At 41.8% G+C, this 27009-nt stretch overlaps 3 protein-coding genes, 1 long non-coding RNA gene and 4 other non-coding genes across 8 annotated transcripts; 1 reads left to right on the top strand and 7 right to left on the bottom strand.

The window, feature by feature from the left end:
* The first annotated feature begins 3736 nt into the window (after positions 1–3736).
* best4 (bestrophin 4) lies at positions 3737–7017 on the top strand. Its single transcript, XM_018753373.1, has 9 exons — positions 3737–3888; positions 4029–4123; positions 4225–4458; positions 4595–4749; positions 5113–5190; positions 5382–5534; positions 5628–5708; positions 5814–5968; positions 6454–7017. The coding sequence occupies exons 1-9, from the start codon at positions 3737–3739 to the stop codon at positions 6812–6814; spliced, it is 1464 nt and encodes a 487-aa protein (XP_018608889.1). The 3' UTR covers positions 6815–7017.
* A 148-nt stretch (positions 7018–7165) lies between these two features.
* rps8a (ribosomal protein S8a) lies at positions 7166–9838 on the bottom strand. Its single transcript, XM_018753281.2, has 6 exons — positions 9785–9838; positions 8884–8990; positions 8526–8625; positions 7764–7939; positions 7445–7574; positions 7166–7325 (listed from the first exon to the last, which is right to left on the bottom strand). The coding sequence occupies exons 1-6, from the start codon at positions 9786–9788 to the stop codon at positions 7216–7218; spliced, it is 627 nt and encodes a 208-aa protein (XP_018608797.1). The 5' UTR covers positions 9789–9838; the 3' UTR covers positions 7166–7215.
* Positions 8134–8203, bottom strand: LOC114910295 (small nucleolar RNA SNORD38). Its single transcript, XR_003797597.1, has one exon. It is a non-coding gene; the product is annotated as a small nucleolar RNA SNORD38 (small nucleolar RNA).
* LOC114910297 (small nucleolar RNA SNORD46) lies at positions 8705–8810 on the bottom strand. The gene has a single exon (XR_003797599.1). It is a non-coding gene; the product is annotated as a small nucleolar RNA SNORD46 (small nucleolar RNA).
* A 3872-nt stretch (positions 9839–13710) lies between the features above and the next one.
* Positions 13711–13840, bottom strand: LOC114910303 (small nucleolar RNA SNORA35). Its single transcript, XR_003797605.1, has one exon. It is a non-coding gene; the product is annotated as a small nucleolar RNA SNORA35 (small nucleolar RNA).
* Positions 13841–13886: 46 nt separating this feature from the next.
* Positions 13887–15728, bottom strand: LOC108935108 (uncharacterized). Its single transcript, XR_001966182.2, has 5 exons — positions 15670–15728; positions 15018–15102; positions 14596–14694; positions 14243–14338; positions 13887–14014 (listed from the first exon to the last, which is right to left on the bottom strand). It is a non-coding gene; the product is annotated as an uncharacterized LOC108935108 (long non-coding RNA).
* Positions 14440–14507, bottom strand: LOC114910296 (small nucleolar RNA SNORD38). The gene has a single exon (XR_003797598.1). It is a non-coding gene; the product is annotated as a small nucleolar RNA SNORD38 (small nucleolar RNA).
* A 940-nt stretch (positions 15729–16668) lies between the features above and the next one.
* Positions 16669–26667, bottom strand: hectd3 (HECT domain containing 3). Its single transcript, XM_029250644.1, has 21 exons — positions 25794–26667; positions 24417–24577; positions 23992–24084; positions 23628–23763; positions 23047–23168; positions 22268–22381; positions 21924–22006; positions 21060–21225; positions 20821–20902; positions 20540–20722; positions 20317–20369; positions 20169–20233; positions 19948–20051; positions 19543–19656; positions 19063–19152; positions 18451–18657; positions 18016–18145; positions 17844–17918; positions 17652–17733; positions 17492–17563; positions 16669–16987 (listed from the first exon to the last, which is right to left on the bottom strand). Exons 1-21 carry the CDS (start codon positions 26154–26156, stop codon positions 16903–16905), a joined length of 2580 nt encoding a protein of 859 aa, XP_029106477.1. The 5' UTR covers positions 26157–26667; the 3' UTR covers positions 16669–16902.
* Positions 26668–27009: the final 342 nt, after the last annotated feature.

Genomic DNA, 27009 nt, shown 5'->3' on the forward strand with positions numbered 1-27009 from the left:
CCCCTAGCTCAGGCAGCAAACATCTGAAAATATTTATTTAAGGTGCATTCCCTCTCCTCAATAGATGTGCGCACGCTAACAATGCTGCTCCATCGGCTTTAAGCAGATGACTGGTGCCTGGCCTTGCTGCAGGTTTTCTGCTGCAGAGAAAAACTCAGTTGTGAGTCTTGTGTCTAAAGTGCGGGGGTGTAGCCGCTGGCACGTTAAAGAAAGTTCAAGAAACGACTCTTGGCAGCACAAGCCATGTGGGGACATTTTTCCCAGCCAATGGAAACAAGTTTGAACCTTGTCTGGCGAGCGATTTCCTGCAAGTCCAGGCTTGCTAATGGCTGGTGCTACTGTGAAAACCTGCCATTGTTCCCCTGTAACAGTGATCTCTTCCCCGACCCTCGAGTGAATCCCCATCTCCTGTGTGGGTCCCCTGTGTGAGATACCTCTGTGTCTACCTCCCACAATGGACCGCTCTTTCATGGTCCCCTGCCCGCTCTGGCACCCAGTGCCCACCACCCAAAATGCCAGTAAACAAACACAAAGGCAATGGGGGCCCAGCACAACCTCCCCAAGGAACAGTGAGTCTTAAGGAATGTCCCACAGAAGCCGTTTCCAAATGTTTTCTCAACTCTTGTAATATAACCCTCGGGTTGTGTTCCGGTGAAAATTGATCCATTTACAACTTTTACATATTGTAGGCTAAGTATAGTTTCTCTGATTACTGAAAGGTTTTATGACATCCCTCATATTATGCATCTGAACACATACAATGAATGAGTTACGTGTTTTATTCAAATTTTGTACACCTGTGCTGTGACAAGACAGATCTGTAGATGATAAATTCCAGAAAGAAATGTCTAACTTGTTACAAAGAGTAGGATTTAAGTTGGAAGTACAACAACATCCAGCAATAGTCTGTGTTTTAGGACTGCTTCATAAACACTTACATTGGGCTACCCAATTTTGGATGGGAACACCAAAAATAGAAAACTGTCTCAAACACAGCATAAGGGTTAAACTGCAGTTTAGTTAGTTTATTATGTTTTTCTTTCTGAAGGTCCTTAGGAACACATAACGTTGTTGTATTGTTGTATGAACGTTTAGAAGACCAGCTGCATAGCTTCCTGTGACCCCAGAGTTTTCCACTTCCTCTGAAGCCCATGGGATTTTGCAATGGGCCACCTGCCAGTTGTATTTCTATACTGTTAAACAGTTAATGGGTGTTTGCAAATAATGTTTATGAAAAGTCTGTTTTTGCGTTGCGTCAACTTAAATGCAGTCATGCAGAGTGTTGAAGGAGTTCAGCTCAGGGAAGCAGTACTGCAGAGCTGGTAGGACGTTTGGAAAACATGATGAGAAGCTGTGTCTTCAATGGGCGGAAATGGGTTCCGTGTTGGGCTTCCTGAAGCTCTGAGGAATGGGCTGGGCAGGGTGGTGGGAAGACCTTGATCACTGGTGCCCCCTGTTGACCAGGGAGTGTGAGTAAATATGTATTGAAAGGTAGTGCAGCACTTAAGCAGTTCCAGTTTTTACTCCTGATTCATAAAAAGAGTCCCCTTTCCAAGAGCAATAAATTGAGAATTCCATTTTATTTTACTAAATCTCTTCACTAAATCACTTCATTTAAAAATTAACAAGTTTGACTTGAATCCAGTAGGTGTTATGTAGTTTTGCAAATGCTGAGTCAATGGATTTATTGCTCTTTGTTTTTACTGATACAAAACAAATATTGAATGTACAAGGTTGATCTGTGCAATTTGGACAATATAATGGTGCATGTTAATTGACAGTGAGATTATCTAAAATTCTGTGATTTTTTTGCATAAATGGGTAGTGGAATCCTTTTACCACTAATACACACACACACTGGCTAAAGCCGCTTGTCCCAAGCGGGGTCGCGGCAAGCCGGAGCCTAACCCAGCAACACAGGGTGTAAGGCTGGAGGGTGAGGGGACACACCTATGATGGGAATGCCAGTCCTTCACCAGGCACCCCAAGCAGAATTTGAACCCCAAACCCACCAGAGAGCCAGATCCAGCCAAGCCCACTGTGCCACCGCGCCCCCCTTTACCAATAATAGAATTAATCATTTTTTTCTGTGACAAACGGTGACATGAAAATGTTTATTGAAGTGTATTAAAACATAGTCTTTTCAAGAAGTCTCAACATTTAATTGTGTTTAAGCCCTTTTTAAACAATGTTTAAAAGTTTTTTAAGGGCAGCTGGTAGTATAGTGGTTTGAGCTTCTGCCTTTTACGTCAGTAAAATGACCTAGCTGTGTAAATAGGTGAATAACTGTCAGTAGGTTAACATTGTAATTTGCTTTGGGAAAAGCATCAGCTTAATGAAAAAATATAAAATGTAGGCACTGTGTGACGCTGAGTTAATTTCTTGCCAGTGACGAGTATTTGGTATTTCTCACTTTAAGATGTTATCATTTCTGCCAATTACGTTTTATGCGACAAACTAGAATCCTTCACTAAGGCTCTTGTGAATTTGAATGCAATATTCAAAAGAGTGATTGATAGTTTTAGTGATAACCTCTAGCATCCATCATACTTCCTCATTTTGTGGATATTGCCTTGTTCCAATCTCAGTGATATTGTAAGATGTGTCGTCTGTCTTTATCAATAGTCTGAAAATGAGAAAACACTAAAAGTGTGTAATTTTTGGACTTCAGCATATGTGAAAGATGTAGTTTTCCAGCCGGTCTGATCAGAAATTAACTCAGAATTATTAAGACTTGAATATATCTTTCAATGAGAATCTAGTTACTGTGCACAGTAATAAATAAGTATCTCCTAAAGTTGTCAGGTTTATGCACCTTAGAACAAGCTATTGCATAATGTCAGTAAATCCTACATCTAGCAAAGAGAACAAAGTTGATGACAAGGAAACTAAACTGATTTTCCATATTAAAGGCTAGAATTTAAAACATTCTTTAAGGATGTTGTTTATATTTGAGACTTGGGAGAAAAGAAATGCATGGAGAAACATGCAGTTGTTCACAGTTTCATTTATATTCACAGGGAAAATCTGTGGACTCTGGTATTGCAAACACATCAATAGTATATTTTATACTGTCCAGGGTTACAGGACACAAGTTTTTGTTAAATGACATAGGCCTGTAGATGTTCCTTACATTGAACTGGTTTCCTGCTCCGGAGTTTGTGGATGTTTTCACAGGTGAATGCTCATCTGAAAATATCCATGAAAATGTCTCCCAGCAACTGAAAGTGGACCGTGTCATTACAGGGTGTTGGACATTGTTCCCTAAAGCTAGCGACCATTGGTATCTTTATATTTTCAAATGCCTTTACAGCACTATCAACATTCCCATTCCATAAATCAAGAGTGATGAATTCCAGCTGCGTGAAGGACAGAGAGAAAAGCAGAAGTGAGAGAAAGAGTTCCACTTGAAAGACCTCAGAATGGGAAGGGGAGAACATTAGATTATCTCATCCTTGCAGGTAAGTAATTGTACCATGGTGCATGGAGGCTTTTCCAGACCGTTTGAAAATGAGTATTTTGTAACGTGTCAGTTTATAAGGACAAAGGCTACAAGTAATTGAATTGACAGTGCCGACAATTTTGGTAGTCCTGAGCCAGAGTCCTGAGTTTTTCACAGGCTCAAATTTTGACTATCTTAGCCTTTTAACATGCTATTGACTCTGATTAATGTTTCATGAATTCAGTGTATTGATGATGACACTTTATTTTACAGGACCCCGTGTGTTTGTGAACTATGACAATCTCTTACACACTTGAGGTGGCAGATGCCAGGTTTGCTGGCTTCTCCAAATTGCTTTTCAGGTGGAAAGGGAGCATCTACAAGTTACTGTACAAGGAATTTTTGGTCTTCAGTTTCCTATATGGCTTCTTCAGTATTGTATACAGGTTGTGTAATATTTTTTTTTGCATGCTATTAAGTGTTTAATATAATAAAAGGAGAAGGTAAAAACTTCCCCTTTTATTATATAGAGATATGAAATTTTGTGATGAAAGGCTTTTACAAATGACTTTGGGTAACTTTACAGGTGCTTACTCAATTCATATCAGCAAGAATTGTTTGAGAAAACGGCCATTTACTGCAATCAATTCACTAACCTTATTCCCATGTCATTTGTTTTAGGTAAGACAAAATTTGAAGGTTCACCTCAGATCAGTAATTGTCTTTCGTATTTTGTTGATCAATTCTGAGATCCAGTACATCTCAGGGGGTTCTTTTTCTAGGCTTCTATGTCACCTTGGCCTTTAATCGCTGGTGGGGTCAGTACACCAGCTTTCCCCTGCCGGACAATCTGATGATGGTTGTGTCTGGGAACGTGCACGGAACAGACGAGCGAGGACGCATGCTACGCCGCACGCTCATGAGATATGCAAACCTGTCGTCCGTCCTCATCCTGCGCTCCATTAGCACTCGAGTGCGCAAGCGTTTCCCTACTTTAGACCATGTAGTGGATGCAGGTGAACACGGTTTTTTTCATGCCCTTAATTCTTTTAACTCTTCCTTCATGATTGACATACGTTTAGGTAGAACTGATGTTGTGTGATTAACCGACATGTATTATCTAAAGCTGAAATGAATTCCTTCAACGTTCAGGCTTTATGACACGAGAAGAGCAGACAAAGTTGGACAGTTTGCACTCGGACTTCAATAAGTACTGGATGCCGTTGGCATGGTTTGCAAACCTTGCGGCGCAGGCACGTAAAGAAGGACGCGTGAGGGATGATGTGGCTCTGAGACTTCTCATGGATGTAAGTTAATCATTTGTACACAATATATTAATTTGCTCAGCTTCCATTTTATCTGTTTATATAGCTGTATATTTTTATAGAAACAATTCAGCTTATGTACTTTGAGAACAAATCAGGGGAACCACTGCAGGACTTTTCAGTACTGATAAAATCACTGGGCCCCCAAATATTATACGTACTTGATTTGTGGAAGATGTTTATTTACAAGTTTTAGTCAATGAAAAGAATAAAGCAATTTAAAACTATTCACAATCCTGTTTCTCAGCCATTGCTCCTCCACCACTCCTGTATCTCTAGCTTGTGCTTAGCTGTAGATATGTTCACAGTGTTACCTGCTGCTGAAGACATTTCTCCTTCCCCCAGGAACTGAATAACTACAGAGCTAAGTGCAGCTTGCTTTTCCATTATGACTGGATCAGTATTCCACTTGTCTACACTCAGGTATTGTGAAATAGCTCATCCTGATTTCATAAAAACCTGCCCCAATTTAGACTCAAGAGCATCTGCTGAATGAATACATGTAAATGCAAGAGGAATAGACCTTAAATATATGTAAAAGATGTATGCATGAGTAATCTTGAGTGAAACTCTGTGAGGTTCCTGTTTTTTTGACACCACTGCTTCTCTTCCAGGTTGTTACACTTGCAGTCTACTCCTTCTTCGCTTTCTGTCTGATAGGGCGACAATTTCTCAACCCCAGTAAAGGTTACAAAGGTCACGATCTGGACATGTACGTTCCTGTTTTTACACTGTTGCAGTTTTTCTTCTATGCTGGCTGGCTTAAGGTATGTCTAAAACGCTGTTAAATCAAGTTTTCACCCATCAAAAATTGGTGAGAAACCTTTTAAACATTGTGTTGTTGTGTTTTCTTTCAATAGGTTGGGGAACAGATCATCAATCCTTTTGGTGAGGATGATGACGACTTTGAAACAAATCAACTGATTGACCGAAACATTCAGGTTTGAATCAGAATCACTTTGTAAATTTTAATGCTCCACAGGGGAAAATGATGACAGTTTTGCCTCTATGTTCTGTGAGGTTAAGGACCTACTGCTCTTCCATAGGTGTCAATGCTGGCTGTAGATGACATGCACCAGAACCTGCCCTCCATTGAGAAAGACAAATACTGGACAGAGGAGTGCTTTGCCCTGCCATACACTGTAGTTACAGCCAAAGAGACCCTGAAGCCTGCCTTCATGGGCTCAGCCTTTGACATGAGGTACTGAGCTAGTCACAGCAATTTATCACGGTAGTGCAGAGCCTGTCCTGGAAACACAGGGCTCCAGGGAGCACACTTCCTGGACTGGATATAAGTCCATCACAGGGCACTCACACACACTAAAGGCAATTTGTTTACCAGCTCTCCTGAAACACCCCTTTGGACTGTTGGAGAAAATTCAAGTTAGTATGGGAAGAACAGGCAAACTTCATAGTCAGAGCCAGATTTAAAAACCCATGTCTGAACCCACAGCCCAAGAGTTGTGAGGCACCACAGTGCTCTCTAACTAGCTAACTCAGACTCTCACACCCCATCCAGTGAGTATGCTTTGTTATTTAGATCACAATACTGCTATGGACATGCATTTGAACATTCTGGTCAAGTCTTGGCCAAGACTCAAAACTCCATCATATATTAACTTTCCTGCTGTGGATAGTGCTGTTACATGAATGCTATGGCTAGTTTTCTCTACTTTTCCACAACAGGATGAGTGAGGACCCCGCTCAGCACCAGATGGTAGAGACTCCCATGACCCCCCGCATCCAGACGCCTAGGATGGGCTACTACAAAGCCGTTGCTGCTTCGCCAGCCCCCAGCCTGAAGAGCTTTGCACGTGGGGGGCGAGGGCAGCCGCTGCTGCGGCTCAGAGGGGAGAGCTTTAACTCGGATCGAGAGCGCATTGATGAGGACAGCGAGGACGAAGCCAAGGAAAACCAGGAACTCACCACTGCTCCCCAGAAGCCCAAGCGCCTGGAGGCCTCAGAGCAGCAGAAGAAGCGGGAAGGGGTACAAGTTAATATTACAGGTGACCCCCCCAATGATGAAAGTCAGCAGACAAATGTCTGAATTACTCAACCTACTCAACTAAACCTGATTCTTCTTGTATTGCAGTTTAGCATGTAACCAAATTGGACACCAATGTTACCAGTTTAAGACAAATGCCTACTACACTTCTCAATCTTTACTCAAGTATTTGGTACAAAGCCTAAATCTAATACTCCATCTCAAAATTTTTTTCATGTTCCACAAGGAATCTTGTGAAAATCCTGCAACTGAACACATAAAATGTCAAAAGTGATATTAAACATCTAAACAAAATTGTATTAACTGGTGTAACTGCAAACGTTATTCCTTCCTAAAATGTCTCTCAACCCCAAGAAAAGTGACTAAAGTACACCAAGAACAATGACAACACAATAAAGTTTTAACAGATGTTTTTATTGATGTAAGAAAACAGCTTTGTACATCTATTTGCCCTTCTTGGCCTTGATCTTCCTCAGGTAGAATTCCAGCTCCTTGCCTTCCAAGATGTAGCCATCTGCCCTGCCACACTGACCAGGTCTTGAGGCAATGCAAGCTGAGAGAGAAAAAATAATTCATGTACATTATAGAAATCTGTGCATCAAGGTCAAGGGTCAAAATTCCCAAAAAGCCCAAAGCCATTCAGCAGCAGAACAAAACCCAAAACTAACTCACCAAGCAGCTTGCCCTGCTGGAACTGTTCCTCAAGAATGGTGCTAATCTTGCAGTTCTTTTTGCGCTCATCATATTTCTTCTGGATCTTTTTGGACCTCTTCTTGTTTAGAACCTCCTCTTCCTCAGGAGTCTAAAAACAAAGAGGCATCATTAAAGCACTTTATTTCAGCGGCTCGACACTCAGGTCACCCTAAAGCAGCTGCCACTCATTAGCTGCATTCAATAGCAGAAACAGAAAATCTATCAACATATAAAGTTTTATTCTAAGAAAAAGCAAAGCATTAAAGTTGAATCTCGTGTACATATATCAAATACATACCAGCTTCGCTCCCTTTTTACGGCCAAGGGGAGTTGCATAGTGCGCCTCGTACCACTGCCGGAAAGGGGTGCTGTCAACCAAGACAATGCAGTTCTTCACCAAGGTCTTCGTTCGAACCAGCTCATTGTTGGAGGCATTGTACACAACATCAATGATCCTGGTTTTGCGAGTGCAGCCTGCAAAATCAAAAAAGGCATTCATGCTTGAGTGCTTTCCTGTGAACCTCAATGCCATTTCCAAGAGTTAAAACACCTAGTACATTTTTCATTTCACAAGCAAAAGGCTTTCTGTAGAAATTAACATACAATGCCTCCCAGAGTAACAACTGTTACAGTTTTCCTGTTACTACTTTAATTATAAAATGTAAAGTCTTCCTCAGAGTTATAAATCTCATCAGTTGCACTCAGTAGCAGAACTGGTCAAGGTTATCATCACTGAAAGACTTACATTTATTTGTTTAGCTAACACTTCTCTCCGAATCAACTTACAATGTTAACTTACAAGTACTTATTTATACAGCTGTGTAATTTTACTGAAGCAATTCAGGGTAAGTACCTTGCTCAAGGGTACTTGCAGCTGGAGACTTGAACCTGTGACCTTTGGGGTACAAAGGCAGCAGCTCTAACCACTACACTACCAGCTGCCTCCTAGATTCCAACACTTGCAGGGTATACCCTAATTTCACATATATCCCAAAGTCCAACTTCAGATCCTTGTCATCAGGACATCACGAGAACTCAAACAATGCAGCCAGGAACTCACACTCTGATCCCCAAGAGAAGTTTCCGACGTCAAGCCTCAGAGCACGGTACTTCTTATTCCCACCACGTACCCTCACGGTATGGATACGACGAGGGCCAATCTGTAGCAAAAATTAAGCAAATTTGAGGTTTTAATTAGACACTTTAACAGAATATACAAACACCTTCAATAAACACAGAAATGTGTCAGTGTAACTATGACAAATCCTAGCATTGGCAGGTCCACAGCATTAGCCAAAACGGCCAAAACAAACCTACCTAAGGTCATAATTTCATCATCCACACATCTTCAACTCTGTATGATGCATAATAATAAAACAAAGACAACAGACTGATGGCACATGTTCTGTTCACTTTACCTTGGTGTTGGCAGGAGGACGCCCCAATTCATACTTTCTCTTCTTGTGGTAAGGCTTCCTTTTGCCACCGGTCTTGCGGCGCTTATGCCAGTTGTCCCTGGAGATACCTTGAGATTGCGAGACAGACAAACAGACAACAAGTTAGTGGACTACACATTCTCTACAATAAATGAAACTAATAAGTAGCCAGTTTGAGTGCTCAGTTCTCCAAGGTGATTTATCTGCAGTTTAACATCAGATAATACATAACATCATCATACACACTCAAACATGGAAATACATGTGCAGATTTAGTAACAAGTACAGTAACATAATCATATTACAAGAAAGCCCAGGGTCATGGGGAAAAAAAACAACGTGTTCCTCCACGATCACGATAATTTCCATGCAAAAGTGTATGATAAATGCTGAGGAACGTAGCAACGTAACAAAGAAGAGTTAAATTACACTCTAAATTTATTCGATGATAGGCTATCTTACTACCTTCATAATAATCGAGGGCAGAAACCTAGTTTAGGTCGTGATCAAGTGTCCTAGCTTCAATACCGAAAATGTCACAATACCGAATACGCAGACTAAACGTATATAAAATGTTCCTAAAATAATCTCGTTTTAGAGAAATACTAAAGGCAAATAAAGCTAAATGGGCTAAGAACACATTTAATATGAAATACATAAGCAATGCAATGCATGCAGGCGGCCATTTTGGGACATGGCAGCTTTCAGCAATTTAAAATACTATATTTCAATGAAAAAATATCAAACGAGAGAGTCCAATAGTGAGAAAAACTTGTCTTTAAAAACATATAGTACAGGTACGGATACTTTTAGTACCATTTCCCGTTGTAAAATAAAAGATGAACACAGATTCTCAACCCAGCTCTGCCAAAAAAACACATACCCATTCTCAGGTTCTGGCTGGAGAAAGGAAACGCAAAGGCTCACGGACAGGTTTGAATGGACGTAACATCGCGAGAATTGCCGAGAATCGGATATGAGTCACAAAATCGTAAGTGCTTTTTATTATCCAAGGACTTAAAGACATCAACAGGAGACGAGGCGCTCATCTGTGAACTGTGAATGTCCTTCAGAAACAGCTCTCCACGTATTTTGGTTCTGTCGATAGGTACAAAAATATTGGTCGGAGCTTCTCAATCCACTGAGTGGAAACTTGGTTTCCTCTCATTTCTCCTTTACCTTTCATTAAACATCCTTTTTTTGCCTGGATTTCACAAATCAAATGTGACAGAGACGACGATACCATAAATTAACCTTGTCTTTTATTATATACATAAGTGTAAATTTAGTAACTCAAAGCCTTTCTTTCCCCTGTTTTTAAAAGAAATTAAACATTATAAGAACACTATTCTCTTTCTAAAAACCCCAAGCTGTGAGAACTGTGCTTTTATTGCCGTCTTACCTCAATTGTGATAAGTCTTTATTTACTTCTTCTGCATATTTATATTCTTATATTTCTTTTTAATTTGTTTATTTTCTGTACTTATTTATTTATTTTAAAATGTTCTTTTCTTTCTTTATTTCCCTGGCATTGTTGTTTGTTGTAATATTTGGACCTGGTTCCATGTTTTCTTTGTGATCCTGACTTTTTTGTAATTACTGTTTTTTGTCAGTAAAGTTTATAAAAAGGAAGTTGAGAGGCACAAAAATGACACTGTATTTGTTGCAATTTCATAAAAGCAAAGTAGGCTACAGTTTATCTAAAGTCAGTTATAAAAATTACTAGTTACGTGCACAGCAGTTACCAGTTCAAAGGTTCAACTGTAGTTTCCCATGTGTGTATTAATATATATTATCTTTTTTTACAAAAAGAAGAAGCATAACAACTTGTCATGCATTAGGTAGAGAAAATAGTCCCATTTGCATCTATTTATTTAGCAGTCGCTTTTCCTCCAAAGCGACTTCATGTAGTGTTACCAGCCCACACACCTTATTTACCAAGCTGACTTACACTGCTAGATACACTACTTACACCGGGTCACTCATCCACACATCAGTGGAACACACTCTGTGTCACTCACACACTATGGGAGAACCTGAACAGCATGTCTTTGGACTATGGGAGGAAACCAGAGCACACAGAGGTATCCCACACCAACAAGAGTGGGGGTCGAACCCATGTCCTCTCGCACCACCCAGGTGCTGTGAGACAGCGACAAGTGAAAGTGAGAAGTAGCGATACTTCTTAGTGTAGTTGTACATTAAATTTGGGGGAACAGATTCAAGTTGCTTGAATTGTTGTGGCCTGGGAGTTCTTTTTTCCTTTTCTCAGTTGCCAGAAGTCTCAATTCAGAACAGTACACAAATTGCTCTCCCTTTATATTTATTTATTTATTTGGCAGATCTTTCCCCTCTTTAGTTTGATTTCTTTTATTTTCCCTTTATATGTGGCCATAACAGTTTGTGCTCTCTTGTTCAGTGCTTTTTGTCACTGTTGCAAGATTCCATCCATCCATTATCAGTAAATGGTTGTAAAATGTAGGGTTGTAGTGGTCTGGAGCCTATCCTGGAAGCACGGGATGTGATTTAGGGTACACCCTAGATATGATGCCTATCCATCACTGTTGTTCAGAAGAGCATGTTAAACTGAATGAAACTGAAACTAAATGAAAGGTTCCTTAACCACAACAACCTAGTTGTGATGAGCTCAATTCTCTGTAGTCTACTCCAGAAAAGTAACTGACTATAAGTGACTAAAACCAAAAAGCAACAGACTGAAAGTGACTACACAAGTTTATAAAATTTGCAACGTCTGCACATTTCCTAGGGGGGATGTGGTGGTGCAGCAAGCTTGGTCAGTGCCTCCTGTGTGGTGGGCCCAGGGTTTGAGTCCTTGCAATGGACTGGCATCCCATCCAGGATGTTTCTCCTTGCACTGTACCTCCAGGATAGGCTCTGGCTCACCGCAACCCCACTCAGGACAAGCAGTTGTTGACATTGGCTGGTTGGTTGGTTGCAAACTTCCCTTCTTCATGTGGGGTTCCTCAGCAATAACATAGTGGAGATTTCCTTAATATTATAATGATTGTAAAGAGACTATTATTAACTTATATATTAACTCTCAGGGGACAGCTGGTAGTGTAGTGGTAGAGCTGCTGCCTTTGGATCCAGGTTGCAGGTCTGATTCCCACCTCCAGTTGTAGTACCCTTGAGCAAGGTACTTATTCTAAATTGCTGCAGTAAAATCGTCCAAAATGTATACATGGGTATATAACTATATGTAGATTAACATTGTAAATTGCTTTGGAGAAAAGTGTCAGCTAAATGAATAAATCACATAAAATGAGCTTTAAAATATTTAAAAAGTTTACATGAATACAGAACTAAAGCATAAGACCTGCCCACTTCTGTTCGAAACAGAAACATCTCTTTATTAGCTTCCTTTCATAACAAGGCTGTTAAGATGTATGGTTCTCAATCCTTGTTCTAGCAGATGGAACAATCTGCTGACTTCTGGTCTTAGTATCCATCCATTTTTAATAACCACTTGCCCTGAGCAAGGTTGCAGTGAACCAGAGCCTTTCATAGAAGCATTGAGCACAAGGCAAAAGAGGGTACATCCTACAGACGCCAGTCCATCGCAGGGTAGTCACACACACATTCACACACTAAGGAGAACTTAGCATCACCAGTTCACCTGAACTTCATGTCTTCAGACTGTAGAAAGAAAGCCACAGAGACAACATGCCAACTCAACAGGCTAAGTAGGGACTGAACCCACATTCTCTTGCACCACCCAGGCATGTGAGGTGGCAGCACTAGTCATTGTGCTGCCCAGGCTGAGAATCTTATGTTGTAACTAATTTTTATGCAAATTGGGATAATATATTTATTCAGTACAATATACTATTCCCCTTCCAGAAATTAGGTCAGTAGTTTCAACACTCCTAGAAAAACTACATATAATACAACACACAAGAATAAGATTAAGAAACCACCAGGTTAGTTTCAAATAGTATTCTGTCGCTAGGGTCACAATTTCATTTTTATGAACACATTAAGTGCCTGGTTTAGATGGATTCACACAAAAAAATCAGTGATCAGTAATGTACTAAACATACCTGCAAAAGTCTAAACAGTTACTATCACTAATATTATTCAATATTCTTTTAAAAGAAAATAAAGGGTTGCTGTTGAACATACACATGCCTTAATCATACTTGTGAATAATTCACATGTATTTATGTACCCACTATTAAAAGTCTCATGACATAAAAGTATGTCAACATTTTGCCTGCTTAACAGTAGTCATTTGGTTAGTGACATATACTGTACATTCAATGTGAGGAAATCCAGTTCATATTAAATATTGCATTTTTTTTTTTTTTTAAAGCTTAATGATGATCAGCTGTTTGTACGTCAATATCTAACAGGGCTTCTTAGGAATTCAGGGACCACCTACATGTGCTTGTGTTTCACAGCATTTCAGTATAGATTAGTAAGTGTTTGCACCTAGAACACTGCAGTACATGTTCATCTCCTGAGTCCTTAACCTCTTCAAGGAGCAGCAAGAAGGGGCAGTTATACAATCTGACCCTTTCAGTTCTCATTCATAGCATTAAAAATTTAAATGTACACAAAATTGCAAAAGGTTCAATGAAAAACTTTAAAACTAGACCAAATTATTTGTAGTAATGCTAGATTAATTTCCTAAAAAAATTGCATGACCACCATACCACTAAATCAATACACTGCATGTTGTGCATTGTACACTGATGCCTTCATATACAAGTTTCCTCTGGGCTTAATATAGATTCATTCAATCAAATGTGTATTTCCTTGTTCAAGGAAAGTGATTTTATTGGAAACATCTGTGCTCAGCCTTCGAAAGGAAGGAGCCAGCTGTCTAGCTCAGTCCTTCTGCAAACTGAGGTTGATCTAGCACTGGAATGAGACCGAAAAGCCAACTGAACAGCCATTCAGTCACTTGACAGTGCAGTTAAACAGACATTAAACCTATAACAGACTCCCCACAATCAATTATATGAATGAAAGTTTTTTTTTCTTTAATGAACTTTTATTTTCCTGTCAACTTTGTACAACTTATGCCTAGAGTCAGTCTTCCTCAGGCAGAATTAAGGCATTCTGGTTGCAGTACTCTTCAGTCTTGAGTCTGGAAGGGAAGAACAATGTTCATAACTATTTAAATCATCTAATTTTATGATATTTTCTTTAGAAAAATTTTTTCCCCCCATTATAAGAGCTCCTTCTACAGTGCATTCCCCTTGCTTGACATAATTTACAGTTCATGCTACATAGCATAGAATGGAAAATAAGACATTACTGATGAAACAGTAGGGTAAGAAAACATGTTTTGCAAATCTACACATTAAAGACTTACCGAGCAAACCTACTGCAACTACTCCTTCAGATCTTGATGCTTGTGTCCTTTCATAGGATCAAGCCATATTGCCCTGGATGCCACATTCTCCATGAGCTGAAATTAAACCACATGGCGGGTCTAAGAAAGAATTTAATGGACAATCTAATATCTCCCTATCCTCCCAGTTGTAGTATCCACAGACACATGTCCATCAGTCTCTCTCAGTCTTCACTTTACATCACTTGCATTCAGTAGCAGAACTGGAAAGTTATCATCATTGAAAGACTTTGTATCAATGCAATGCATAGCACTTCTGTGCATAGAAATATGCCATTCAAACTAAACTTAAAAACAAGGCAGAACAGACTTACTTTATTAATGCATTGCAATCCAGGGGACCCATCCTACAGGCAGTCTCAAAGCATGCTTGCACTCATCACCCATGTGTCGCTCTGGGATCCATCAGCCACCTAGGAAGGTAAAAACAGGTCATAAGATCAATAAGTAGCTATCGAAGATTACAGAGAAGCTGCCATCATTTCCCATCACAACACTTGGACCACCACCACTGGAGTTTCCATATAGCTGCTTTTGTTTTTACAGTTCAGCAAGGACATGTGTCAGGGTAACTATGACGAGTCCTAGCACCGGTAGGCTCCAAGTATCGACTCAGAACAGTCAAAACAAACCCACCTAAGGTCATGTTATCATCATCATCCACACTGTGCTTGCCCAGTAAAGCCCAAAATTCAGGTTACAATGTAAGAGGGCTGTAGACAGACAGACAGAGTACCTGCTCCACTAGGACACCTTCAGGCCTGCAGGGTGAGGCTCTCTTTGCCACTGGATGTGGCTATTCGACCACTTCCTTGACATACCTGAGGAAAAACGGATGAGAAACGTTAGAGAGACAAGTGAGATAATGGTATATTCGCATATGCATGGAAGTAAAGTACATGTGTGTACAGGAGGTGAGGGAGTATTCAGTTCTCCAAGGTTCCTCCACAGTCTGTATCAGACTCTGCATTAACTAAGTCATGTACACTCCACAGACCTACACCAACCCGCACTTGGGGGAAAATACTTCACGCCCTGGCTTGTATACTGTAGACTTACAATTCCTCAGCATCAAACTATAAAGCAGTTTCCGGAAGTCACGGATCATCTCCACGTGGATAACTCGTGCAGCCACGTGCAGCTAAAGTAACGTTTTTTTTTTTTTTTTTTTGGAGCATCAATTCTGCAAACCTTGTTTTCTCACATCCAAAATCCTTTGCACAGCAAGATCGACGAATGCATAAATAGAAGAAATTCACCGTAAGCTTATGCGGCTATGCTTGCTAACTTAAGTTTAAAAAAAAATGTGTCCCTCTATACTGGGAAAACTGGTGATATACGTTTTATTTTTAATCATCGTCTGATTTCATATTCTTAATATCACGTACCTACTAATTTGGAGATCAGAGACGAACACGACATCCCGCGGCAGAACCTTCAAGCAAAGAGAGCACCACAGCGCTCGCGAACGGCTTTGAGGAACCCTTTCATCGCGAGAAAACACGAGATTAGTGCGAGCGGTAAGAGATGGCGCTATCTCACAGCGTGGCCGTTAGAGGCGCCAGTGAACTGTGCTGTAGGTACAGAGTCAATGGCAGAGTGTGAAGTTCACGTTGAAACACGAACAGTTTTTCTTTTTTTTTTTTTTCTGTGTCGTGATTTCCTGGATGTATATTGTCAGCGTATACAAAATAAGAGCAAATATACATTCTAGTTAGACGTTCTATTCATAATATGGCCATTTTGTTATATAGCTGGTATTATTTCTCTAATATGCTACTTGGCCTTTGGCTTTGCACAGTCCCATGCTTTCGCATACAGCATTAAAGAATTAAAACTGAAAGTATATGATCAGTAATACATTTTGAAAGAATCAGCTCACAAGAGGTTAGCAGCCAAACATGTTTTAACAGAGGAATAAGCAGCATTCAGGAGGAACAAATACAAAAGCACAATAACCTGGCAAACTGGGCTCTGTATGGAACATTCTGGGGCTCTCAGATCAGCCAAGTGGAATGTGTCATATCCTGGCTTCCTGCCACTTCGCGCTCTTCCATTAACTAGTTAACAATAAAACCCATCAAGTAGAGAACTCTTATCAGGGGACACAACCTTCCCCTTTCCGGTTTGAAGAAATGCTGAATCATGGAGATTCACAAGTGGAATGGCACACCTAAATTAACTGTTCATTGGCAGCTACATTTACATTTCTCATGTAGCTGATGTTTGTCTACAAAACAAAGCACAGTACTGAGCTACTATTATTATCAAGCCATTCCTGGAAAATGTGATGAGAAAATTCTTAAGGCTTAAGGGTTGTGGGTCAAAAGAATAAAGTTTTGCATTTGTTATTGATCGGAAACACCTCAAACAGGTGGCATCTAGTGGCCCTCAATGATGAATTTATAATGAAATAAAGCTTAAATTTGCACCCTTGAAAGAGAAGCGGCTGTAGCTCCGAAAAAAGAAAAACACAGTGTAACTTCGCACAAATTTATTATACAGTTATATATTGGCGATATTGGCAATAGTGTGGATCTCTGTATTTGTGTGAACAGAATTAGACACAGCTAGTGAGTATAAAATCCAGATGTCTGAGTGTTCCAGGAGGGGGGTTAGAGTCACTCTTCCCAAGGGCTCATATCTGTGTCGATTGCCACGCAGTTGTATGCAGCATAGCGTAGCTTTTCCTCGCAGACCTTTGCACTGTGGACAGTGATTGAAAGAGACGTGATTGTTTTGTTGTGAGTCATTCAGGGTCACTGCACTTTAAACAGAAGTAACTCGTGTCTGATTAAACACCAAATATTAAATCTATAACAAAATACACATTTTTATTTTAATAAACAAACCACATTAAAAATGGTTAAGATTTATTTGCTATGTGAGACAATTTTACTGAAACCAAACTTTGTTTGTGTAACTATGTTTCATATAAGCTTTGGAACTGTCACATTTTTACATTTTGTCTGGATGCTGATTTTTCCAAGCATATCTCTAACTGCTGTCCAAACAATAATCACCATTGATATGGTAATACGAGGCATGCAACTGGAAAACTATAAAAAGTATCTAGATATATTAATTTCATAGCATTAGAGTGACATTTCTTTTGTTGTTAAGCTCCCCAATAGTTTTCCAGCAAATGTACTACAGAGAACATATCAAGATTGAGCATGTGGTGTACATATTGGGTCAGTTCAGTCTTACCTAGGGTAGTTGGGTAGGTAAAGAGTGCTAGAGCAGGTTGATGACTGCGGAAGTGCATCTGTCGTTTCAGAACTGTCACAATGACAACCACGCACAATGTAGATTAATTCCTGTGATGTATCATACTGCAAAATAGACCTTATGACTTCTTGAGTCTTACCCTTGTTTATCTGGGAAGATGTAGATTGGGGCAGGAAGACGACTTCTTCCGGTCACAAACCTCAGAAACCTGCTACGATCCTCTGGTTGGGTGGGAAATAGAGGGAAAGTTAAAATCAAAGCATACAGGCAGGGCAGGAAATATGTATGTCTTTCAGCAGAATGAAGCAGTTAGGAAGCAATGCCCACTGACCATTTGTGAAGTTGGTCAGGGCTTCCCATAAGTACTGCACTCGAAGGTCTGTTTGCTCCAGGTCCTCATAACGTGCTGAGTAGGGAAAAAAAGAATCAGTAATATGTGTTGCTATCCATTATATTTGTCTGTGAATGGCATAGATTAAAAAGTTGCAGTGTTGGGGACTTACTGAGGCGTTTCAGTGCCTCCACAGTGATCTCTGGGTCACCACACACTTTCTTCTCCAGCTCCTGCCAGGTAAGGAGGTCCAAAACAGCTTGTGGAACAACCTTCACTAGACCTGCTTGCATAGCTGCAATCTGAAACACACACACACACACATACCCAAATATACATATCATTTTCAGTACTTTGACCCTAACTTATGCAAAAAACAAATCGAAGTGTATTGCAAAACTCAAAGTTGTTCACAAAAGACAAAGACAGTTGAGAGTGTAATCATGCTGCTTGTAGGCAAACTACTTTAACTGAAATTGATCACCCTATGGCAACTGTTTTCCTCTTAACTTTCTGGTACACAGTCATGTTTCTTGGGTGCAGCTCTGATTAAACTTGGCTCAAAAACTTGTTTAAAACTACTGCCAAACATGGTTAGTTTCCTCACCTGCTCATGGCTCTCCTCCAGGCGGGCTTTCTGCACCAACTGGATAAACTCCTTGCGGTCTTCGTACTTGACCACAGTGCTGGCTCCTCCTTGGATGAGCTCTACCACACGGCCATCACTCAGCATTGTGGTGTAACGCAGCTCCTGGCCAAATTTAAACTCAAAAGTTTCCTTATCCATGTTCTCCATGGCCTCAAGCAGCTTCACCTGAAAGGCCACGTGGAATGATATGTATTACCATGCATCTGCAGCCTTGTCCAGTGTAAACCAACATTTTAACTGTAGCCCTCAACTGTTGTCAGCTGCAATGGAGAACTGTGTGGTTGTATATTACAATACCAATCTATGTCAAACTTAGCCAGATTGTTCACACATTAACCAGACAATTTATACATTTTACCATTTCCCATTTTCTACGTTAGCAGTAAAGTCAACAGACCACAACTACATGAAATGGAATAACACCGAATTTATTATTTATTTGACTTTCACTTTTCAGGCTCATAAACCCATTAGCTGTTAAACATGAAATGATGCCAAACCCCACAGCCCAGTAAGGTGGTATAAGGGTACCAGATTTGATATTTTCTACTTTATGAGCTCAGGACCCACCAGCACAGAGTCCACAGCTGGGAAGTCTTTACTCCAACTGACTTCCTCTCCGATGAGTTGCTTCCATATCAACCCGGGCAGAGCCAGTACCTGTTATCAGAGTAATCAGTTGTCAGAGAAGTCAGTACCTTAGAAAGTAGGATTTCTTCATCGTTGGAACTACACACCATGTGCAGGCCAATTTTGGTCACCACTGCACAGGGGTTTCACACCCGAAAAAGGAATAATCAAAGTGGTCATTAATATACAACCTGCATTTATATAAATAGTGTGTATACACACACACACACACACACACACACACACACACACACACACACACACACACACACACACACACACACCAAAAGTAGGGTTATTATTGCAGAATGAATGAATACTTCGCATTGAGGAATGTGTTGATTCAATACTGTTAGTCTTCAAATGCAAGGTGCTTGATAAATTGTTACTTAGTTAAAATATGAGCAGGACGTCACTGACCAAGAAGTCTTTTCCCCTGAGAGCTGCACCCATGAGTTGACCAATCCACTCATACTTTTGAAATTCTCTGCAGGAGGGGTTCGGTACATAGCAGTCCCTGGCCTCCCCTGTGCCCTAGAAAGACAGCACAACATGGCAGATATTAACATACGGACAGAAGAGTTCTTCACATCACAAAAAACTAATACCAATAATGGGTCTCACATGGGATAATGCTACGAAGTAAAACCAGATCTTATCCATACCACATGCAGACTGTGTAGTTTTATGTTCTGTGTACAGTGATTACTTACATTTTAGCACAGGACTGGACAAGACTGGGTAGAGGACGTTACAAAAAAAAAAAAAACACAAGAGAATGGGTATATGATTCCTTAGGTCCTCTAAAGACTGATAGCAGCTTACTTGGTTGGAGGTATGAGTGAAAAACGGCAAAGGCACTGGACACTCGGATGAGCTAGGGCACAGCTCCTCAGACATGTCGGCAAGGCTGTCACGGAAACCGCCCCCTGCGAAGGAGAACACATGGGTAGGTCAGAAGAATACAGACTGACACAAGGAGAAGAATGGCTGGCAGTACTGAAAAGCGGGTGAAACCAGCACAGTTCTTATGGCTGGATTGTTACCTTGATCTATGATTCCTTCTGCAATGAACTTACACTCCCACCACTGGTCATATCGTGCAGGCCACCTGGGACACGACACATTTCTCACTTTCCACTTCCAAGACCCCACAAAACTGCTGAGAAATTCAAGAGAAGCAGGTATGCTCACCTGTAATCCAGAGTCTTTTCATATTTATCCGAAGGCTTCAGGCCCTCATATACCTGAAAAAAAAATTACAACCTGACTTAAAATGGTCACATTTCATAACAAGAAAGACATTTAGATATAGCTGGCTCTGTCATCTAAGTGCCATTGTATGATACAGCACAATTTAAAAAAGAAAGAGGCAGAACGCAGGTTAGAACAATCTACTGACAGAACCAAGGACTACCTGGGAGAAGACTGTGTTTTTGCAGGTGGGGTCCAGTGAGGGGTTGTCACGATGTTCCATAGCTAGTCGGCGGTTTATGTAGAGGCGGGGCATGAAGCTGGGCTTCACTGTTTCTGAGTCTTTCAGGCACTGGGTGATCAGGGCTGAGCGTCTCTTTGACAGTAGCAGGAACTGTTTCACGCGCTGGGTAGTGAAAGAGAGAGAAAGCATGAGAGAGAGGGGAAGTGGGGCACAGGCTACCACACAGCTTCACAATATGACAGATGGAAAACTCAATTTACTTTGATCTGGTTGAAGGTGCCAAGGCTGTAGTCCCAAGCAGGAACCAGGTGAGGCAGCAGACTATCCAGCAGTGAGATAAACCTACAGAGTAAAGAGAGGGACTTTAAAAGAGCTGTATACTGCAGTGGGGAACACAATAAAAAACACAAACAACATGAAACAACAGCAAGCACATGTGCTTAACCACTATGCCATCTGAGGCCCTGATCCCAGTCCTGTTGCTCGCGGCACATTGTACCTCTGGGTGACTAGTGCTCGACGGTACAGAACATCTGGCGGGGTGCCTTCCAGACGTGGATAGCGCACCAGGTTGGCTGACTGGAACATTTCTGCGTTCAGGCCCAAGTCTCGCTCGCAGGATGATTTAATCTTTAGCCCATGTATCCGCACGTCAATGCCATCATCTGTGACACGCAGCATAGGATGAGGAAAGATACTAAATGGGCCCAAACAAAAAACAAAATAATCTAACAACAAACTACTGTGAAAACATGGTATTTTAATTGGATATACAGACATGCGTCATTTAACGACAGCGATACGTTCTGAGAAATGTGTTGTAAGACAATTGTCGTTGTACGAACATCATAGAGTGTACTTACAATATATAAACCTCGATGGTATAGCCTCTATGCAGTCAAGAGACACGGTAAACACGAGATTTATGACGTTGCTGTTGGCGTAACAGTACATTTACAGTACATTTTTTTATAAGTAGAAAGAAGACACTCTAAAATAAGGATAACAAAGTACAGTATAGTAAATACATAAACCAGTAACACAGGTGTTTATTATCATTAATTATTATGTACTATACATAATTGTATGTGCAATACTTTTATACGACTGACAGAGCAGTAGGTTTGTTTACAGCAGCACCATCACGAACACGTGAGTAACACGTTGCGCTACGGCACTGCTAGTCGATTAGAAGTTTTCATTCCATTATAATCTTATGGGACCACAGTTGTATATGCATTCAGTCGTTAAGTGGCGCATGACTGTATTAGTTATAATTTAATATATATCTCATGCAACTCATATCAGTATTTTCTGAAGTCGGACAAAAAGCGTTAGACTGTCAAAGTTTTTTTTTTTTTACCTCTGCATTCCTCTATCCTGATCTCAATGATTGGTAAATGTGATGTCATGTCTTCCAGCACACACACTTCTCCGATCAAATTCCTTGAGTAAAGACCGAATAAAAAAGAAAATGGAAATGAACGCATGCCAATATTCAGCCCTCAAACATTCAGAATTCTGTATCTGACTGCAGAACTTCAGTTCCCAGAGACACGTATAAACAGGTTTTAACGGTGTTTTTACACTACGGCTTGGGAAAAGTGTAACTTGACTAGTAATCACACAATAATTGAAACAGTGATAACATTCACAAGGATGATAACAAGCCAGGACCATTCTGCTCCTTGGCTGTCCGACTCTTACTCGTCTATGGTGACATCACTGAGTTTCCTAAGACTGTCTCCCTCCCCACCGTACACTGTGACTCTTTTGGGCATGTAGTTTTCATCTCCCGAATCCACCGTCAGAATCAGCTTCCTGATTTTAAGAAAAGCAAAAAATTTACATCGCCAGAGAATTACAAACCCCCAAACATACCTTCATTCAAGAGCAACACTGTCCTTCTTCGGTACAATTTACAAAACCACGCTGTTAGAAGTGCAAAATCTTCCATCATGGGTCCACGGCATCATTTCTGGTGTCACGTTAATACAGCCTAAACTATAGTTTTGACAATACCAGGGTATGCCACATCTGCAAGAGTACTCAGTGTAATTTGTGCAAAACTCAATAATTCATTTTTTCATTCATTGGCAGCAACCATTTGTCCTAATGCAGGGCCGTGATGGTCTGGAGCCTAATCTGAAAACACAGTGCATGAGGTGGGGTACACTCTGGGGGGATATAAATCCACAGCAAGGTAGTCACACACACTTTCACTTACAAATACACAAAGGGCAATCAGAGTAACCATTTCACTGGAAACATGGCTCTGGACTGTGAAAGAAAAACGGAGCACCTACAGGAACACAGGGACAACATGCAAACTTCACACAAACTGAGACAGACTGGAAACCATGTCTGAGCCCACAGTGCCATCTGCTGCAGCATCAAATCACCAAAAATTGTGTAATGTTTATTTAAAACCTAAGCAGATACATATCTCTTCAGGCCCTCTAACATCCACTGATGCAACCACTCACTTGACCACGGTTCCTTTCTTCATGTGCAGGCGGATCCAGTGCTGTCCCTGCATACCATCACTCTCCCAGTACGTGTCCGTGTCCCCATCTGTCAGACAGCTTGCACCACCGCTGGGGTCCTCCTGTGCACACACAAACAGGCAGAGACAAGCGTGAGCAAACAATGAAGGGCACGCACACAGAGACATGTGGGCTCAGCTACACTGGAGAGACAATCATCATGTCTACAGTCACGGCACAAACAGTCCCTCACACCTCTTATTTATCACCTCTGTGGGTGGTAAAGGAATCTCTTTCTCCTTCAACCCATTTCCTATGAATTTGGGTCTCAGCACAAACCATCATTTACAGTACATTTTCGTTCATTTCATTCATGCTTTTCTCCAACGTGACTTACAATGTTAAGCTGCTTACACTGATTTACCCATTTATACTGAGGGGTAATTTTAAGTGGAGGAACACCTACTGCCCCATTTAAGAATCAACTGCATATCGTGTCACTTCTGAAATGCAAGGCACAGGTCAATGTGTGTGTCCCTGGCCTGTGAAGTGGGTGAAGGAGGAGTAAATCCTTGACTCACAGAACAGGACGATACATCAATGCTCATCACACACTGCTTGACGCTTCCCAGGTTCTCATCCTCCTTCCCTATGTGGTCGTAATAGTAGTGAACCAAGTCTTCATCACACTCAAATGTCCATGTGGGTGGAACATATCTGATGGAGATCATATTAGGTTAATTATTTATCATACTTCCCATTCTTAGAGCTGAATTTTTACTGAATTGATTCATATACAATAGAATCCTTTTTATATTATTCCAGCGTTAAAGCAATTTTACTTGTCTGCTGCGTAAACTACAACTACTACAGTGATCCACAGTGCAGCGATATTTTGTGCTGTGATTCAGAAATCTGGTGTAAAAGACATGATGTGAACTTCACCTGAGTCTCTGAACAGCTGCTTCATCACGCTCTGCAATCCTGGGTTTGGAGCCTAAATGCAGGGAGTACTCCGCATCAACCACCTGCTCCCACCTACCATGGAACAGTGAGAGCACCGTGAAGACAAACACATCTAATAAGTTGAACCAAAAGTTTTCATATTCAGATTTCCCCTGATAACTCTGGGGTAAAAGAACAGGACTGATTAAGGTAATCCTTGGAAATATTTTCGTACGAGGTAAGTAAACATTGAATAGGTGCACATTTAAATACTGCACATTTCTGTACAAATTGCTTCAGGATGTCATCTCAAGAGTTTGTTAACAGCTAATATATGTCACACACTTGACAGCCACTGACTGTAACTACAGTGGCGCATATGTTACAGTAGGTCACACTGACAGAAATCTACAAAACATGCAAACCTGGTGCAAGGTTTGTGGTCATAGCCAAAGAGCTGCTGTTGTCTGTTGATGGTGTCGGCAGATTCGACGGGCACAAGCCTGTCGCCCCCCTCCGTGTGCTTGCACACGAGGATCCAGCCCTCCTCTACATCCAGGCCACTGCGGTGTTCCTCCAGCTGCTCCTGTATAAGTGGAATGAAGGACGAGCTTTGAGATGTTAGGTGACAACAGGTGACAAGGCTACTTCCAAACACACGCAGTATTGTTCACACTTATTTCACTATCCCATGAGAGCAATGCAACTCTTAACAAAGAAGGGGTGCAAAACTAGTAAAATGTATAACAGGAAAGATTTAATGGAGCAGTATGTGGTGCAGTGGTGAGAGCTGCCACCTTGTAATTTGAAGGTTCTGACCTCAAACCCTACTCCTGCTGTAGGTTGCTGGATCAAAGCACTTGCTCTGAATCGATACAGTAAGAATACAGTGCGGTTCAAATGGTTAAATTACTGTAAAGATGATTAACACTAAGCTCCCTTGGACAAACGTGTCAGCAAAATAAATAATAATAAAACCACTGACTACATACATTAGACTGCAGGTAAAGATGAGTGTTCAAAACAGGCTTTGTTTCACAAATGTCTGTCAGTATGTTACTTATTCAGTAAATTGTTATAGCACTAGCTATAAAAACGTTCCAGAAGGGCTCTTCGACTGGACCAGAGTTTGGAACTTGCTCTTCAGTAAATACAGTTATAAACATTCCATATATACACATATTTATTTACCCTCACATGTCTTCATTTAGATGATGCTTTTCTCCATAGTGTTAGAGTGCCTCACACTTATCAACCCATTTACACAGCTGGGTCATTTTTGCTGGAACAATTTAAGGTAATTACTGAAGGGTGTGACAGTAAGAGCAGGGATTTGAACCGGTAACCTCTGAGTCCAAAGATGGGCGATCTAAGCACTACACCACCTGCTGGCCTATTCAAACACACACACACACACATTTTCTGAACCGCTTGTCCCATTTGGGGTCGGGGGGAGCCGGAGCCTAACCCGGCAACACAGGGCGTAAGGCCGGAGGGGGAGGGGACGGGGACACACCCAGGACGGGACGCCAGTCAGTCACAAGGCAACCCCAAGTGGGACTCGAACCCCAGACCCACCGGAGAGCAGGACCCGGTCCAACCCACTGCGCCCCCCCATTCAAACACACATGTTTATATAGTGCCACACACACGTGCGGAGGGACTGATACACACACAGTGTCCCCCCACCCCCACACAGAGGGACTGATACACAGTGCCACATACAATCTCTCTCTCTCTCTCTCTCTCTCTCTCTCACACTCACACAGACAGACACAAACACACACACGCGAGCTGCATACCCTGTTCATCTTGACCCACAGGCCCTGGCTGTTGCAGTACTCCTCCCCGGTGGTGCGGATGCACGTCCCCTTGCGGGGCTCCAGGGTGAACCTGCACAGTCTCTTGCCCTGCGCTGCGTGCCACGGACTCTCCCACACGGACACGGGGCTCCTGCCAGACGAGCCGACGCCGCCGCCGGAGGCCGAACCGGAACCGGCGCCGGCCGAACCGTGCGCGGAGTCCTTGCAGATCTTGTAACACACCTGGCGCGGCACGAAGCACAGGCTCTCCGGCAGCGGCGCGCCGCTCCGCAGGCACTCGATGCACTCGTTGAGGAAGCGGATCCGCCCCAGGAGGACGTGGGGACTGTCGGCCGGAGACATGGCCTCCGAGTGACTCACTCAGTCAGTGACTCCAGCAAAAGAGCTAAACTACCGCCTCCCGACTCGCCCCGAGCGACCCAAGCGAAACTAACTGAACTCGCGAACTAAGTAGCGCAGCGAGCTACTAACGTAACGTCACTGCCTGCCTGTGCTACATCCGCAGCAGCAGTCCCGCTGTCATGATCTGACAGGACACTTTTTCTCTTTCCTTTCCCTTGTTTGTTTCCTCAAAAGCCCACTACGCTTTTCTTTTTCGCCCCTAATTGTCTTCCAAAGTGTACAGTAGAGGAGAGTTTAACCGAGAACATTCCACGGTTCGTGTCCAGCGGCAGCCCGTCCACCCGGTCCGCCCACACGCCCCCTACTCCGCTCCGCTCCCTGTACTTCCCGTACCCGCCGTCCGCGAGCGCCGTTCTGTTCGGCAGCGCGCTTCGCTCGGATCCGCTGGACTTCCGCCCCGCAGAGCGCAGCTGTCCAGCCCGCCCGTTGTGTCATTTACAGGAACTCCTCATTACAGGGCAGCCAGCGAGCCTCCGGCAGGAGTATTTACATTTCTCACATTGCTCTGGCAGATCCCTTCCCCATTAAAGTGCCAGTTTACAGTTTTTTTTTTATACACATGGGCTTAGCTTATCCTTATTATTTTGCACATTAATCTTTAAACATTCAATTTCACATATAGCAATTCCTATAAACTTTATATGTAAAATGTACATTTTGGGATTTGCACAGTCCCTCCATTAGTAGTCCCGAATTTTCTATTGTCCTCATACTTCAGTAATTAAGGCCACCGTAACACACACAGAAATACTGAGGCGGGTCCTACGGGCAACTACGAAGGCACCAATGGGGG

This window comes from Scleropages formosus, chromosome 3, assembly GCF_900964775.1.
Source record: "Scleropages formosus chromosome 3, fSclFor1.1, whole genome shotgun sequence".
Taxonomy (NCBI): Eukaryota; Metazoa; Chordata; class Actinopteri; order Osteoglossiformes; family Osteoglossidae; genus Scleropages; species Scleropages formosus.